An 18,663-nucleotide genomic window follows, 5' to 3' on the forward strand; every position below is an offset into this window, starting at 1 on the left:
GTTGCTTCACTGGCCCAAGTTGGCACCATCATTGCACTCTTTCCGGGCGAGGCAGATCAGTCACTGGCTTCTGGACGGCCGCTCACTGCGGCTCGCTGGCTGCTGGCTATACACGGTAGACCATGGCAACTCACTGCAGCAGGGGCTGCAGCCTATGCTATCGCCAGCGACCCACGGCAGTCCAGCTCCAGGTTGAGCTGTTGTTCAGCATCTTAGCTGTAGAGGGCAGTGTCACTGGCCCTCATGTGGGATCTGAACCGGGGCCCTCTGGGCGTGCCAAGCCAGCTCTTAAGCAACGCCCCACTCGGCCGGCCCTATGATAAGTTCTTTAAAGAACAAGGTTCTCTGATTGATAGAGAACAGTGTAGAGTACAACTACTTTGATAGAATTACTTAGAAGAATCAGCTATGCAAACCATGGAGAAGTGGGAAGGGCAGCTTTGGTAGGAGGTACAGTATGAATGAATGTTGTGGGTGGGAAAGATCTTTGTTTTTGAATAATTGAAGGGAGGCCTGCATGGCTAGAACTTGAGATGCAAGTATGTAATAGTTCTATGGGAGGAAAAAACTAACATGTGATATTTTATTTGTAGCATTGTCAGCCTAATAGATATCTTAATATTCCTGTTGGTGTTTGAACCATTTATAAAGTTATTTGTGTTCGTGACAATATTACATACACCCAATAAAGCGAATGGACGAATAAAAAACTTTTTTTTATATTTATCTGTATGAGACTTAAATGTAGGCAGAGCTTTGAAAAAGTAAACTAGTGAGTTGTCCTTGAGCTTTTTATTGTGTCAAAATCAGGGGCAGCCAACTACTGCTATCTCTGGAAACTCAAAAACCAAGTTGTATCATCTCTAGACATGCATTTCATCACTATGATAGACTTAAATTAGGCTTGTAAAAGCCTTGTAACTAAATAAATACACTATGGACAAGAGGCTTGAATCTTGGCAATGCATGACTTCGTTTCACCACTTGTTAAATCTGAGATGTAATCCAACATTTCTTGACTTTCTTTAGAATTTTAAGGAAGTGGTTTTACTTCTGTGTTACAGATTTCCTATTTGTTAAAAGGGAATAGTAGCCTCCCCTTCCTATTCAATACAGTGTTATTAGAAGAAAATGAGATGTGCATGTTCTTGAGAAAGGTAAACATTATATAGTAAGGTGAAGGTATTTTTCAAGCCCTTTTAATCTGTCTGCTCTACTACCCATGATCCAGTTCATACTTTTTTTTTAGGAATTGGAACTATTAACTGTAGGGTAGAGTGGGGCTTGCAGCAAGGATATCTCAGTTCTATAATTTTTCCTTCCTTGGCCTTAGAACCAAATTCTGCAGGATTGTAATGAAAATTCTGAACTTTCCACTCAGTTCATTTTTGCCTGAATTGTTAGTGAGTTTCATTTATGTATTGTAATCAACCTTATCAGTTCTGGACTTGAACATGAATGTATATACGTAACTCAAAGTTAACTATGATTTTTTTTGTTGTTGTTGTTGTTTGGGTTTTTTTAAATAGCTGAGCCATCCTGCTACCTGTTGGCAGCTCAGTGGCAACTCAGCTTGGGCTGGGCATCGAACCGCTGTTGCTCAGAGCTCGCACTCTTGTGCGAGCTCTTAACCAACTGAGCCACTCGGCCGGCCCCTAACTATGGTTTTTATGTATATTATTAGCATTGTTGGTTTTGGTGTTTTAAATCTGTGGTTACCTGCTATCTATTGCATATGCAAGATAACTAATCATCTCACAACTAATAAGTCATCAGGGATTTCCAAACTAATTGTTAGCTAGTATTAAAATGTCATTGTGGAGATCTGTTTTCCATTTGCTCAAATAGTTAAGATGATGGATATTGTGATGAAGGGGCTTAACCAATTATTATTTTTTAAAATCCTGTATAGTCTTGAAATCTCATGCTATTTAACTTTTTGTATTTCTCTGCCATTCTGAAAATAGTTGATATGTTAGGTATATTTAACAGTGTTATTTACAATTTTTTTAAAATTAAAGTTTATTGGGGTGACAATTGTTAGTAAAGTTATATTGGTTTCAGGCATACAATTCTGTAATACATCGTCTATATATCACATTGTGTGTTCACCACCCAGAGTCAGTCCTCCTTCCATCACCATATATTTGATCCCTTTTACCCTCATCTACAACCCCCCTCCCCTGTTACCCTCTGGTAACCATTAAACTATTGTCTGTGTCTGCGAGTTTTTGTTTCTTTATTTGTTTGTCTTGTTCCTTTGTTGCTTTCAGTTTTATATACCACATATCAGTGAAATCATATGGTTCTTGACTTCTTTCTGTCTGCAGGTTTTTTTTAAGTTACGATTTTTTATAGTTTATAAAAATGTTCTATAAAACTATATCCTAAATTTTAAGGTATTTAAACATATTTTCTGTAATTTCATGAAAAGAGCCAAAGCTACACTCACTGAAATTGTAAACACCGCTGTCATTGCCTGACCTGATAGGCGGCTAAGCTATTTTTAATTCTAAAGGGCTCAGGTTGAACTTGAGGTGGGGGTGGTGAATTTGGTTTCTGCTTTTAGTTTCAATCTTAAAGTGAAAGGTAAAATTAAGTACAATTTGAGAAGCATTTTTGGCTTTTTAATTCTACATTTAAATACATGAACAAATTTGGGACTGTGTGTAGTAGACTATATGCGTTCATAGGATAGTGATATTTGCTTGATAGATGTAGGATTTATTCACTTGTGTATGTATTGGTAAGTATAGGCTTTCACTAATTTATTCAGGTGTTAATTATTAAGTACCTACTTTGTACAGACACTATGAAGAGTTTTAGAGATCTAGTGATGAGCAGAATATTTTCTTTTAATTTGAAATGCAAATTCCATTTGTTTACATGGAGTTATTTAGGTCATAAATTTCTGGAAAATTGTTTGATTCTGCTTTTAATATTTTTTACAGAGAAGATTCAGAATTAATCATCAGTGTATGAAAGTAAGACAGTAACTTTGTTAGAATATGAATATTTATGGTTAGGTTATTTTTTCTCTAGCTTCAACAACTTCTCCATTCTTGTAACTAGTAGCTTGTATTAATGCTCAAATTTTTCCCACACCAAAACCTTCTTTCACCTTGAAGAGAGAGCTAAGCTTTTCGAAAGAGGGAGCTAAACCCAACCTGTTAGTCTTCAGTTCTAAATCTCATGTGGTCTGGCGTTTGAACCCAGGAGTTACAGGTGACTTTGGGGTTGTTAACTTCGATGAGCAGTTTTTATTACTCATTTTGTCTAACCTATTAGGGATATCTGATACACTTCTTTCTCCTTTTTCTTAGTTGCCTTGTTTTTTTATGATACTCTTCTTTCTGCGTTGTCTATATTTCTGTACTAACTTCTCTCATAAGAGGATTGTTTGGCTCATCATTCGAATAAGAATTTTTCCAAAGATTCCCAGATTTGACTTCCACAACCCTTTGGCTTTTTTGGTGGGGTGGGGGTAATATGTTGACCTAGGCTTGCCATCTTTTTATTTTGGGAAGTAAGAATGTTATTAAAAACTCGCTTTTCACCATTTTATAAAAGAAATTTTAAGTCTTAAGAATGTACAAAGAATATGTTTTCAAAATATTGGAATGGTCTGTTGATCAATTGAAAACTCAATACATTGCCCTTGCTTTTCTTTGTACTGGTCTCCAATTACATTTGAGAATGACTGCCTTAAAATGATAGTTTCTCAAACTGGTTCAAGGGAAGGGAGTGGGTAGTTCTTGTGGTCTAATGTTAGGGAAAAATTATAAAATGTGTTTTAATCTATTAAAGGCTCAAAGGTAATCGTTCTGTGAAAAAGCCTCCCCCCACCCCTCCAGTTTACTTTAGGTATTAGAACCCTTTTTTCACATAGCAGCTATTAATATTTTGTAGAACTGTTATTACACAAGATACCCTTTGGGAAACACTGCTGTGAATGTTGATGTTACCAAGGGTTTGTCTTCACTTTTTTTGTTTTCTATCTTTTAAAAGTTAATTTTTAATACTAAGGACGAAGTATTTATAGAATTAAAAAAATACTTAACTAAAAGATGCAGTGTCTTAATCTGTTCCCATCATCCTTCTTAGAGGCAACTACTTTTAACTCTTAGCTATTTTTTCTTTTATATTTCTGAGTAAAACATTGGTATGTCTTGATTCATCGATTTTAGAAATTTTTTTCTTATAATGTTACATGAGGAATTTCTCCCATAGCCTCTTCTCTCATTCTTTCAGTATGCTTATATAAAATTTTCAAACCCTGTTTTCCTTTGTTTGATTATATACAAAGTTACGTATGAACCACATAGAATATGATAATGGCAAAGTTTAAAGGGTTAAATGACTTAATACTATATGCAAAGTACAGTAAAACCTTGGATTGCCAGTACCTTGGTTTGCGGGTGTTCTGCAAGATGAGCAGACATTTCTAATCCATTTTAACGTGGTAAACGAGTGATGTCTTGCAATACGAGTAGTTTGTTTCCAGAACGAATTATGTCGCAAACCAAGGTATTACTGTACTTTAAACAGTTGAATATTTGTTTGCTATTTTTCGCTGTTATTTCTAGTATTACATTTCTTATACAATTGGGTTTAAAAATTTATTCATTAAAAAATAAAATTTGCTTAGTTTTCTTTGAACATTGACATCTTCACACCTTTCCTGTTTTGTAAAATGTCTTCCATTGTAGTTTTTCACGGTCAATTTGTCGTCTGATTTATCAGTTGCATTGTTGTTGTTTTTTTAATAGAGATACTGTCCTGGAGCTCTTCTAGAGTTCTTTTCTAATCTGGACTTGTTGCTGTCCTGATTTACTGCACAGATGTTCTCTTGGGTATTGCTTTCACAATTCCCTTTGCCTTTGTGCTGTGTTGACTCTCTTGCATTCCACGTCTGCCTTTTATTTTGTTTGCTCCCTCTTTTGGTATCTTCTAATCAGACCCAAAGAAAGTGTGGGTGATAAATCTTCATAGCCTTTATATGCCTAAAAATGTACTTATTTTACCCTCAGTCTTGATTGATAATTTGGCTGGTTTTAAAGTTGATTTTCACTCAACTTATTTTTCACTCAGAATTTTAAAGGAATAGTCTGTCTTTAACTTTTTTTTTTTTTGTAAGATTTTATTGGGGAATTGGGGAAGGGGAACATTGTGTTTTTCCAGGACCCATCAGCTCCAAGTCAAGTTGTTGTCCTTCAATCTTAGTTGTGGAGGGCGCACGCTCACCTCCCAAATCTAGTCACCGCTTTCAGTCTAGTTGGTGGGGGAGGAGTGGGCGGGGGTGCAGCCCACCATTCCATGCAGGAGTTGAACCGGCAACCTTGTTGTTAAGAGCACACGCTCTCACCAGCTGAGTGATAACGGCCTCCAGTTGGCAGCTCAGTTCCGGCACAACTCACTGGTCCATGTGGGAATCGTACTGCAACCCTGTTGCTCAGAGCTCGTACTCTAACCAACTGAGCCCCCGTCTTCTAACTTCTGATACTGCTGTAACAATGTCATTACTGTTCTCAGTCCTTTGTAAGTTGCCTTTTTCTTTCTTTCTAACCATATCTTTATCCTTGATTTCCATGACACAGGTCTTTTTCATTCAATTTGCTGGACACTTGGCCTTTACAAACTGACAACTTCTGTTCTTTAGTTCTGGGATGTTTTCTTCTACTTTTTCTTAAATTTTCTTCCTACCTTATTTCTGTTTACTCTTTATTGTATGTATTTTTACTAGTCACGTTAGATTTCTTAGATTGATCTTAACCTATTTTTTATTATTTATGTTTGATTTATGTTCTATTGATTATTTTAAAATTTTGGTTGTTATTTTTGTATAGTATCTTCATGGATGCAATATTTTCTCAGATTTCTGAGTATATTACAGTTTTTTAAGAAGATCTTTTAAAGGGTAAGACAAACTCCAGACATAGACTGCATAAAATAAATTTATAGGTTATATATTATTATAAGATGAAAGCTTTTATAACCAACCCAGGTCAAGAAATAGAACATTGCCAGCCAACCCAGAAACCCAAATTTCAACCCTTCTGTTCCCCCAAAGGTAATTCTGACTTTTATGGTTACTTTTTTCCTGTATAATCTTATTGTACAAGTGTACATCTTAAAGATTATAGTTTAATTTTGCCAATTTGAAAACATGTTTTAAATCTTTTTCTCTTACAGATTTCCACTTGCATCCTATGTCTTATTTGTGTCTATGCAGTTTATTTGTGGAAAAAACCAGGTCATTTGACATGTAGATTTTTCGGCCTGGGTTTTGCTGATTACATCCCCATTGTGCAGTTGAACATTAATTCTGTGCATTTTCCGTAAGTTGGTGGCTAGACCTACAGGCTTCTCAGATTCAGGTTTGCTTTTTTTTTTGGGCAAGACTACTTAATAGGTGTGGTGGTGTGTTCTCCTCAAGAAACGTATGTCTGGTTGTTTTCTCTTGTGCTGTTAGGAGCCATTGATGCTCAATGCATAGATCCATTTATTAGGTGTTACAAAATGATGATTTTAAAAATTCATTTCTTTTTTATTTATTGTCTTGAGTATATTTATAAAGAATATATTTTCAGTAGGCACTTCACCTATTCCCCTCTTTGTGCCTTGTGTTTCCCTTGATTCAATTCCTTAAAAGAGTAACTTTCCATCTTCTGATGGCAATGTGATTTGGCAGACCATTTGTCCTTTTTTACAGATTTCTACATATTACTCCATTCTTCGTGCCCCACTTGACCTCTCTGCCTTTTGAGTTTGGTGCCACCAGTGTGCTTCAGTCTTTTGGGGTTCTGTGGGACAAATGGATTTGTTTCTTATTGGGTTTTTTTTCTGCTGACCACTTAAGTTTAATCGTCTTCCTCATTTTACCCTTGTTTATTCTTTCATCTGTTTTTCATTTTCATATATTGTGGTTTGGAGTTTTGCATGTACTGTAGAATGATTGAAGATAGTTTAAATTGTTGTCCTTGTTTTAGGGTGAGAAGGAGCACAGAAATATTTATTGTGCTGTTTTAATACAGTAAAATCTTCTTCATCCCATTTCTCTACTCATTTCTGTCCAAGCTCCACATATAATCAACATTTTCATGGCTTCCAGATCTTTACTTTCAGACCTGATTTTCTTTCTGAGCTGTGCATCTTTTCAATTGCTTCCCAAATTTCCTGATAAATCTTCCCGCATATGTTTGCCAGTTTAATCAGTGTTTTCAAAGGACCAATTTTTGGTGCTCTCATTTATTTTTATATATATAAATGTGTGTGTATATATATATATATATATATTTTTTTTTTTTCTTTCAGTAATTTCTTTTAAAGTTTTACTTTTCTTGGGTTTATTTATTTTTTCTCTTCTTCACCATAAGATAGAACTTTATTAACTTTTAGTCTTTCTCCCTCTGCCCCCCGGATCTGTGATCCACTTTTTACTAATTGAAAGTTTACTCCAACTGGTGAAATAAAAATGACAGCTAAGACTTTCCTCAGTTTAATTCCTGTGCGACTTCACATCTAATGTACTTTTTAAAAATTGAGGTATAATTGACATGTAACAAACAGTATATTAGTTTCAGGTGTACAACATCAGGTTAATCCTTAATCCTGGTTCATTCTGTTTTAAAAATTATTTCTTAATATAAGAGAAATATGTCATAATTATTAAAACAAAACAAAACACTTGAGAAATGTAAAATCTATGGAATTAGGTTGCTCAGAGCCCTACTGTCCAGGGCTTTTTATCCACTACAACTTCTTCATGGTCCTAATTTAGGTGGTTTTTTTTTTTCCCTTGTTAATAGGTTATCACAGACTTATTAAGAGCCTCTGTTCTTTCTCTCTTTTGCGTAGCATTTATTTGCATGTTTGTTTGTTCATTCAGCCAGCTCTGAGAACCTATTATGTGCTAAGTATTGGGGTATATAGCAGTGAACTAGACAGAGAGGCAGGATCTCTACTTTGAGCCTTTATAGCTTGGGCTTTTTTCATTTGTCCAGAGTTACCCTTGCCATTTTCTCTCGTGTAATTTGAGCTGTAACTATACTGAAGTTTTGTTCTTAGAAAAGTGTGTGTTGTCTTGGGACTTTTGTGCCTTTGCATAAGTTCACTCGGCTTATGAAGTTCTCTCTAAAGTTAGTCTGGGAAACTACTACTCATCTTTCAGGTAATAGTTGAGTGTTCATGATGTCTTGACTGACCCTGCCTCTTGCTCCTGGATAGGTTAGAAATTACTTTCTTTTTGTATTTATTTATTTATTTATTAACTTTATTGGGGAACAGAGTGTTTTCCCCAGGACCCATCAGCTCCAAGTCAAGTTGGTGTCCCTTAGTCTTAGCTGTGGAGGACGCAGCTCAGCTCCAAGTCCAGTTGCCATTTTCAATCTAGTTGCAGGGGGCACAGCATACCATCCCATGTGGGAGTCAAACCAGCAACCTTGTTGTTAAGAGCACACACTCTCACCAACTGAGCTGCCCATCGGCTCAACAAGGTGCCGTGTTCAATTTTAGTTGCGGGGGGCACAGCCCACCATCCCATGTGGAAGTTGAACCGGCAACTTTCTTGTTAAGAGCATGTGCTCTAACCAACTGAGCCATCTGGCCGCCCACTTGCAGCTCAGCTCAAATTGCTGTTTTTAATTTAGTTGCGGAGGGCACACAGGTCACAGGCCCATGTGGGAATCGAACCGGCAACCCTGTTGCTCAGAGCTCATGCTCTGACCAACTGAGCCACCTGGCCGCCCTGTATCTTTTTATTTTAGGAATTATGTTCATATAATTTTTGTGTGCTAGCAGCACAGGTATTTATTTGCCCACTTAGGCTGTAGTTCCCTGGTGTTGTGTATTTATCCATCGGTATTTGTTTCTCTTAACACCCAGCATAGTACCTGGCACATATCAGGCATTCAATAAATACTTGTTGAATGATGATCGCCATAGAGTTTAAATAAAATCATCATGCTTTTCTTAACTTTCGTTGGACTCTTATTCAAAATGGTTCAAGTAATGGACTGTTTTGTTGGCTAAAATGTTCTGGTTAATTAAAAATTATATTTATTTTGATATGGCCAGTTTTCAACTATAAGCAGTTAGCAGCTTGGGAGACAAAGGTGTGTACTGTAGTTTATAGTAAGGCTGTAGTTTTGCATATAAACCATTAGAAGTGGAAGTTAGGGTTCCAAGACAGCCAACCTGTAATTTGTAATATGACTTATTTGCAGTGTTCCTAATACTTATTACCACCTATAATGGTTTTGAAATTTAACCTCGTGCTCTAATGAATTCATTTCTTCTCTGTGTTGCCCAGATTTGGGACTAAGGTATCTGCTGATTATGAGCAACTAGTAGTCACTCTGACTAGGGGTCCCAGCAAGGTGAGAGAATAACATCTATAGGTGGTAGGAGTGAGATGTTTGAATCTTAAACAGCTAGACGCTACCTATCCATATCCAGTTGCCTGGCCCCTCAGGTGAAAAATGTGGAGGAGCATCATACGTTGATAAGTTCCCAGAGAGAGACCTTCATATTTTGGCATTTGGAGGTCTTCCGCCTAAGTGTTGCCTTCTCACCTAATCACCCTAAGGCAGAGCTCACCACTCTCTAAGTCCTGCATCAGATACAGAGAGTTCCCATGCAAATTCATATAACCTTGATTTTAAATATCAGTGGACAACTAAGGATTACTACATAGTTGAGGAAAGCCTGGTACATGAAATGCGAGCCCAAGATAAACAAGACGTAATCCCTAAAGAAATAGATAAAGGAACCAGTTTATTGAGAGCTGAACAAGTATGATTGAAAGAAAACTTTCCATCTAGACACATCCTTATGAAATCTGAAGACATCAAGGGATAAAAGGAGATCCTAAAAACTTCCTAATGGAAAAATAATGCAGTAATCTACCAAGGAGGAACAATCCTTTTCAGCATCAGTACCAAGTGCTGAATGTAATATAGGAATATCATCAAACTTCTGAGGGAAAATTGTTTTTAACATAAAATTCTTTATCTAGGAAACTATCAGTCAGTTGTGAGGGTAGGATTGAAATAGTTTTACATACATAAAGACTCAGAATATTTACATGCACACTTCCTTTTATTGCAAGCCCCTTTTCCAGGAAAAGAATATGTGATTCAGAATACAGAGTGATAAGGCAAACTTCGAAGATGACAAGGCATGGAGGATAATCAATCCACATTGGTATAGGAACATGGAGCGCTCTAGAAGCAAAAGCTACCTGTGGAAAAAAGAAAGGTTTGAAATTATCCTTGACAAATTGAAACAAGGAGGCAACAAAGGGATACATTAAACAATTCTGAGAATAATAAAAAGTGAATAAGAAAAGATGTTTAATAAGATGCAATTAATCATTTTGCAGTGATTAATATTTACAGTTTTAAGTAAAATACTTTATTGATTTAATGAAAATAGTCCAATAAGATTTGTAGAGGATGGGAGTGGTGATTAACATTTTTTATAATAAGTCAGATCTGAAATTGATCAGTTAAAGAGAAATAAATGTAAGCATATTATTTAGAAATATGGCAGTACCTCCCAGAAGAAATAGCTGAAAGAGTTAAAACATTGGTCTCTGGAGAGCAGGACTGGGATGTGAGAAAGGATGGGTGGGCAACTATCGCATTTCATTTTAATCCTTTCCTAAACTACTTGATTTAATAAAAGTATGCATTATATTATATTTTTATTATTTCTGAAACTAACGACTAGAGGAGAGCCAGCCATTAAGCTGCCTGCTTGATGTTTTCTATCCTCTAGCTCTGACCCCGGTTCCCTCTGATATGCTCCACTTTCAAGGAAACCTCAGCCAGAAAGAAGGCAGCCAGTCTTGGGCTTCATTGCACTATACCTGCCTCAAGAGAGAAAAGAGAATTCCTTCCCTGTAGCTCTAACGCAGGGTCAAGCTTCAGTAGATTGCTTCTGCTTCTCTTGTAGCTGGGCCTCACTTTGGCCCTGCTTGGCCTCATGAATTTGATCATATTAAAGGTCCCACCAAAAGTGGCACCATTGTTGGGTTACATTATATCCTTCACATGTGATTCACCCACACATGTGCTACTTTTTCCAGTAAAGGGAAGAAATTGTGGGAAAGAGCCTGTGATAAATAGCAGTTTTTGTTTTTTAAGAGATGAGATGGCCAGGACCTGTGATGCTTGGGGTTAGGATAGCAGCAGAATAGGTTGTTTTCTTCCCTTTCTCTCAGCACTGCTGGTCTTTTCTTGCTGTTGCATAGTTTTTTTAAAAATTTTATTGTTAGTTTCAGGTGTACAGAACAATGCAATAGTTATCCTTTCACCCTTCACACAGAAACAACCCCCCTCCCCCATCTACTGCCCTCCCATCCCCGATATCATGCTTACCTATTACAATTCCATTGACTCCATTCCCACTCTCTACTCCACGTCCCGTGACTATATGTATATATAATTATAGTTGACATACATTATTATTCAACATCAACTTCAGATATACAGTGCGGTGGTCAGGCCTCTACACCGACTATGAAGTGGTCTCTCTAACAAGACATGAGTCCATCTGGCCCCCTAAAAAATATTTACAACATTATTGATTATATTCCCCAGACTGTCTTTTCTATCCCTGAGGCCATATTGTAGTTACCAGTTTGTATTGTCTTATCCCTTCCCCTTCTCCTTCATCCCCACCCCCTCCCAACTAGCAACCCTCAGTTTTTCCTCTGTGTCTCTGAGACTATTTCAAAAGAATGTTGCATAGTCTTTTGATTTTGTGGATTAGGGGTGTGTCAGAGAAAGGGGAGTGCTCCAGTGGGAGGTGGCATTGCGAAGTGGGACTAGGTTTTCCTTCCTTTCCTCCGTTTGCTGCCAAATGGTACTTCGTGGGCTGAAGAGTAGTGGCAGGGGTACAGAGACATGGTTGTGATGGATCTATCATGGCTGATTGGGGTTATCAGAGAAGTTGAGGGAAACTCTCAGCAGCACAGTAGTAGAGGGATGAAAGTTCCTTCTGGGAGGACGGTTCTGTGTTGGGGTAGTGGCATTTGGCTCTTAGTGTCTGTCTTGAATTAAATTAACTGCTGGTAATTTATTGATTATTGTGTTCCTACTACATTCTGGGCACTGTACTAGGCATGTGGAAAGTAATGGTAAAAAAAATGAGACAATCTTTCCCCCCCCTTTCAGACTACAAACTGGAGGGTGGGAGTAGATAAAGACAAGTAGATAAAAGCAGCACAGTGTGAGAAGTATAATTATGGGAGAACTATATATAGCAAACCAAGAGAGCATATAACCTGAACTAGGTGGATTGGACCTGAATCTGGAAAGGAGCCTTAAGAAGGAAGGTCTAGCTGAGTCTGTGTTACCAAATTCTTGGACTCTGATCATAAGGACCTTGACTGTCTTGAAGGAAAAATAATTAACCTGAAAGTGAATTGAGTTTCTTAATATTTCTTCTACCACTTACTGAGAAGTTGTACTGTGTCAAATTCTTAACCCATATTTTTTTTTTTTTTATGATTTTTATTGGGGAATTGGGGGGATGGGAATAGACAAGTTGCTGTCGTTTTGTTCTTCAGTCTCGTTGTAGAGGATGTTGCTTCACTGGCCCAAGTCGGCACCATCATTGCGCTCTTCCCGAGTGAGGCAGATCAGTCGCTGGCTTCTGGACGTCCGCTCACTGCAGCTGCTGGCCGCTCACGCTGGCTGCTGGCTACACATGGTAGCCCATGGCAACCCACTGCCACTGGGGCTGCAGCCTACGCCGTCGCCGGCAACTCACAGCATCCCAGCTCCAGGTTGAGCTGTTGTGCAGCATCTTAGCTGCAGAGGGCAGTGTCACTGGCCCTTACATGTGGGATCCGAACCGGGGCCCTCTGGCGTCCCAAGCCAGCTTTTAACCATCGCGCCACTCGGCCGGCCCTTAACCCATATTTTTTAATATTAGCCTGATAGTAGTCCTCAGAGATTATCTCAGACACGTGAAATAAACTGTCCATGGTCTCACCAGTAATATTCAGGTAGTTTCCTTGTTAGCTGGGTGAATAAATTCGGGAATGTGGGGAAGAAAAAAGCCACACTATTTGAATTAAACATCCAGTTCCCAAGTTCTTGAGTCAGGGTTTTATTTCTTGTGGGAGTAGTAAACCAAGAAGGAGGAAGTGGCTTGAACCCTTGGTCTCCACTTAGTTTCAAAGGAGGAAACTTCTTTGTCCAGGCTATCTCTTTCAAGATGGATATCAGTAGCAGAGATGAAAAAATACTTCTCTAATAATAATGGCATTACTGATAGAAATAGTCTGTATATGAGTGTTGTCAAATAGTAAAAGTATATAGCAAGTAGTGATAGTAGTAGTGACTATCCTTCAAATATGACTTTCTATTCTGCTGCTCTGTCCACCTGTATTGTGTGCTATGAGGAGTGGATGTACTGAGTCAGATCTTAGTAACGCTGGAAAAAATGTACATCATCCCAAGTCTGATCAGGATATGTCCTTTCCTGATTTAATTTTCCAATCATCTTAACATACCCACTTGAATATATTTAATATATGGCCTGCATATATGTGTGTCCTTATATAATATACAGTGTTATATATGCATGTTTTCATTTGCATAATTGATTATTGTGCTATAAATTTTTTTCTGCTGTTTTTGTCAATACATTTGCAAACTCTTTCCATTTTGAATGTATTCTCCACTTCCAAGGTCATAACAATATATTACATTTTCGAGTTAGCTTTCAGGTTTTGCATTTTACTCTTATGCCTTTAATCCATCTGGGGTTCATTTTTATGGGTGTGTGTATTGTGAATTAAGGATACACTTTCTTCTCCATTTAAGTGAGCCAGTTTTCCAAACACTATTTACTAAATAATACGTTCTTTCTGTACCGATTTGTGGTATCACATCATTTGTCAACTTCTATAAATGAATCTGTTTTGGAGATACCTATTGTATTACATTGGTTTTATTGTTTATTCCTTTTTTTCTGCAACAGTTTTTCTCTGGAATATGTCACAGTGTGTGGTAGGGTAAGTCTTTTCTTTGTTCTTCCTTTTAAAAGTTGACTTAGCTATTCTATGGACTTTTAGTTTTTCTTATTAATTTTATAAAATATTTGATCTCAAAAAATTCTGCTGGAATTAATTGGAATTTCATTGAACTTATGTACTAAAGATTATCAGCCAAATACATTGAAATTTAACTTACATCAACTCCATTGGGGGAAGCAAGACTATTGTAGATGTTCTTAACATCCTATAAAATTAAAAGGTATGAACTGGAGGTTTAATGGGTGTTGGGAAGAGCAGGGAGCATCTTACATAACCCAATAGCAGAGGTAGATACTACATCTATGAAAAAAACAGCTTCTCTAATAATGGAAATATAAATAGAAACACGTGTGTGTGTGGTGTATCAAATAGCAAAAAAATAATACTCCCTGTTGTTGAAGGTGTGGGCCATCAAGTACTTACTACTCTGATAGTGTCAGTGAGAGTGTTAATTGGTACCTTTTGGAGATTCATTTGATGATATCTATCACATTAAAATATATACTCATATTAAAAAATAATATGGGTTGGGGGAAATGAGGTGTTTAAGTGAAACAATATTGGCCATAAGATGATAATTGAAACTGGATGGTGAATACCTGATGGTCCATTATACTTGTTTTATTCTACTTATGTATGTTTTTGTAATTTTTAACAATAAAAGGAAAAATGTACATATTCTTTGATACAGTAGTTATTTTTTATAAATTTATCCTATATAATAACTGTAACATTGAAAAATAAAATGCAAACGGATGAACTTTATGTTATTGCTTGTAATAGTAAAACATTGGAAATGTCCTAAATGTTCTTCAGTTGGGTAGTAGTTGGAAAGTAGCTTAGCACTTGATAAGATTACCTTATATACTTTTATACTTACACAGATGGATATTACATTGTCAAAGACACATTGTTATATGAGGAAAGTTATAGAACCAGTATATAATCTATATTTTGTTAAAACATTTCTATGAATTATATTTGTACATACATAAGAAAAATCAGGAGATTAACAGTTTTATTTTGTGGGAGGAGGTAGCATGGTGAATCTTCATTTTGACTATTTCTGTATTATTTATTTATTTTACCATCTGCTTGTTTACTTTTGCAATCAGAAAGCAAATAATAAATTCTAAAAATAGTAAAGTTAATTTGGCTTCTAATAAAGGTCACATTCTAGAGAGGAGGGAAGTAATCAGTGACATTAATGCAGGAAACAACCTTAGAGGAGAGATGTACCATGTTTATCCTACTGTTTTGAATTCTGGTATTATGGTCATTTACCCTTTACTTTCTTGCTTTGTTTTCTGTAAAATTTCTCTGGGCAGAGACATTTTAAAAGAGGATAATACTTTTACAAATATGTTTATTAATAGTTTTATATTTGATTTTTGTTCTTCATGTTTATATGGTTAAAGAATTGGTATGTATTTGTCTTAGAATGTGAATTAGAATCTGTTGTTTACTGAGCAAAGCTGAAGTTATTTGTGTATACAGTTACTTTTAGAATAAATTTAACTCTTTAAGCATAGATTTTCTTGAATTAAACTTGAACTTTATAAATTCCATATAACCTTTCGGCCTTTTATATACCATGCAGAGTATTGAGGATACATCTGTGAATAAGCATAAGCCACATTTCCTGTTTTTGGTGGAGTGTTTGGTTGGGGAAAGGTGGGTATGTGTTACACTGGGCTGAAGACTAAATGGGCAAGACTGTTGGAGTAGAGACAGTTAAATGCATATAACTTGCCTAACCCTAACCCTCAGAAGTTCAGCTGTGAATGGGAGGAAAGAAATAGAAACACAAGGAAGCAAGGGAATTTTAGTTGTCCTCTTTTCTCTACAAATTCTTGAAAAATTTTAAGCATAGTTGAATGCTAATGGAAAGATGTCAGTAGAAAGATTTATTGAAGACTGGCCCTGGTCTATAATTGTATAAACTTCATCAAGTTATTTAATCTGTCTTCTAACAGTTACAGTTTTTTTATATGTAAAAAGGGATCTGTGAAATGGTCATCTATAAAAATGTCTCTATAGCTTTGTTCTGAGTTAAATTATTTTTGTTCCCCTGCCACAGTAAATAGCTCATAGTAGGGGCTTAAAAATGATCTGTGAATGAGTAAATATGCAGAATGCTTAAAGTAGCGTTGAGCTTATAGTACGCCTTCGGTAACTTTTCCCCAGTGGTTTGGCTGCGAATAGAGGCAAAAAATAAGGAGTTGGTGGTGGGAGGGGGCATAAGGAATCAAGGGTAACTATTAATAGATTAAGTATCATTGAAACACAACACATCAGAAGTATTAGGAGATTCAGGGCGCAAACCTCTAGGAGATGGAAAGTTAAAATGTTTAAGATCTTTTGATGTAAGGACATGTTGTACAATGGGAGTAATACGGTGGAGAGTAACAAGGAGACAGACCTTGACATCATGAAAAAAGAGAATTTGTTGAAGCAATAGTAGCGCATATGAGACTGTCTGGGAATGTTTGCAGTTTTGATTTTTTTACATCTTCTGCTCTAGAATTGGAACATCCTAGGTCCTGGTAGTCACCTTAACATTCTGTGGAGGTCATTTCTCACGCATAATTATTTATTTTGCTCAGGCTTTGGTTAGTTTCTTCAACTTAAGGGAAGGAAAATCCCTCAAGTGACCACTGGATTTATAGCTTTTTAGAAAGTTGCTTGCTGATAGAGTCATTTTTATACTGTGATTTTGGAGTCATTAAATTGTATCAGTGCCTGGAGAAAAAAGGTCCTCAGCCAGGTATTGAGCATTTCTGCCAATGGAATTCATTGTAGTGATTCATCCTCCATTTTTACTTATCGCTAGCACTCATCAGACTATTAAACCTTTAACCCCTCTAATCATAGTACTAAAGTTGCCTTTTCCACAGAGCTGACTATGGCGATAATAAATTGGCAATATATGTTATGTTCCTTTATTTAGATCATTGGGTCTCAGATTCTTTCAGGGTGTATGCAAGTTCAAAACTATTTTCATGATAATACTAAGATGTTACTTGCTTTTACCACTGTGTTGGCATTTATTTGTATAGCTGGTGTAAAAACAATGTTTGGTCAAACTGTTCTGTGCCTTAGCATGAAACAAGGCAGTGGCATCAAACTGTAGCTAGTATTCTTCATTTTTGAACACTCACAGTAAAAGCACACACGCACACATACACACACACATAACAAATCTTATTTCACGTAAGAACATTCTTGACGAAACAGTAATTATTTTCACTAATGCTTAACCTTGAGTTTAGGTTTTTAATATGTGTGATGAAATAAGAAGTATACATAAGGTATTTATGTCATTGTTTGAGTTGCCAGCTGAACTGCCAGCTTTTTTATGAAGCACCATTTTTACTTGAAACAGGGACTAACTTGGGTGTATGGCAGATAATTTTTTGAAGTGACATACTCCACTTATATTTACTTTCTTGTTTACCATTTTTGGTTTTCTTCTTTTATTCCTGTGGGTTGGAGTTACCATCTAGTGTCATTTCTTGAATACAATTTTGTTCCCACTACCTCTTTTGTGCTGTTATTATCAAATATATTGCATTTCTATATTTAATAGACTTAACAATACAAGTACATACATACTGTTATATATACATACGTTAGAGGAAGTAAGCATTTATACTGTATTTTATAATTAATTACCTTTATCAGTGTTCTTTGTTTTCTTGTGTGTGTATGTATTTAAATTTTCACCTTGGTTTACTTACTTTCAGTCTTAAGAACTTCCTTTAGTATTTCTTGTCAAGTGCTCTGCTAGCAACAAATTCTCTCAGTTTTTGTTTATCTGGAGTATCTTTATTTCACCTTCATTTTTGAAAGATAGTTTTACTATCTTTCATATAAGTTTCTTGGTTGGCAGTTTTTTCTTTCAACACTTTGAATTCAATGTTATCTCACTGCCTTCTGGCCTTTGTAGTTTCTGATGAGAAGTTAATAGTACAGGATTTCCTTGTACGTGATGAATAAATTTTTTGCTGCTTTTAAGATTTTGTCTTTGTCTTTTAGCATTTTTAGTATTGTGTGTCTGGGTATAGATATCTTTGAATTATTCTACTTGGAGTTTATTGATCTTCTTGAATGTATAGATTAATGTTTTTTTTAGTAAATTTTGGAAATTTGGGGAGGTACCAGATATTACTAAAATGTATATCTTCCAAACTGAAACTCTATATCCTTTAAATACTAACTCCCACGCCTCCCTCCTTTCAGCCCCTGGCAGCCATCATTCTACTCTCTGTGTCTCTGAATTTGACTACTCTAGTTACATCATATAAGTGGAATTACACAATATTTTTCATTTTTTATCTGGCTAATTTAGCTTAACATGTCTACATGTTTCATCCATGTTGTACCTTATGACATAATTTTCCAGAATTTGTGTATTCTTAGGCATTGAAATAGGTATACCCAATTTTTAGGTATTGAAGCATTTTTTTTCTTAACCACTTGTTTTATTTTTACTTAACTTTTATGCTGTCTAGTTTTGAACTATTATTTATCTAGTTTTACATATTATATGTTTAATTAGTAAAAAGTAATCCAAATTGGGAAAGTGAAACAAAACAAACACTGCTTTGTTA

At 36.1% G+C, this 18,663-nt stretch overlaps 1 protein-coding gene across 6 annotated transcripts in view; it reads left to right on the forward strand.

Moving 5' to 3' along the window:
• The window catches only part of MTF2 (metal response element binding transcription factor 2), a 64,648-nt gene that overhangs the window by 15,400 nt on the left and 30,585 nt on the right, over positions 1–18,663 (forward strand). For 2 of the 6 annotated variants that reach the window (XM_019667568.1, XM_019667565.1), the window contains exons 2-3: positions 13,996–14,029; positions 15,651–15,724. The exons of 3 other annotated variants lie outside the window; for them this stretch is intronic. In XM_019667568.1, coding sequence (XP_019523113.1) covers positions 13,996–14,029; positions 15,651–15,724 — 108 coding nt within the window. The remainder of the gene's footprint in view (positions 1–13,995; positions 14,030–15,650; positions 15,725–18,663) is intronic. One more of the 6 variants, XM_019667566.1, reaches the window with a different exon arrangement.

Source organism: Hipposideros armiger, unplaced genomic scaffold (assembly GCF_001890085.2).
Source record: "Hipposideros armiger isolate ML-2016 unplaced genomic scaffold, ASM189008v1 scaffold_501, whole genome shotgun sequence".
NCBI lineage: Eukaryota > Metazoa > Chordata > Mammalia > Chiroptera > Hipposideridae > Hipposideros > Hipposideros armiger.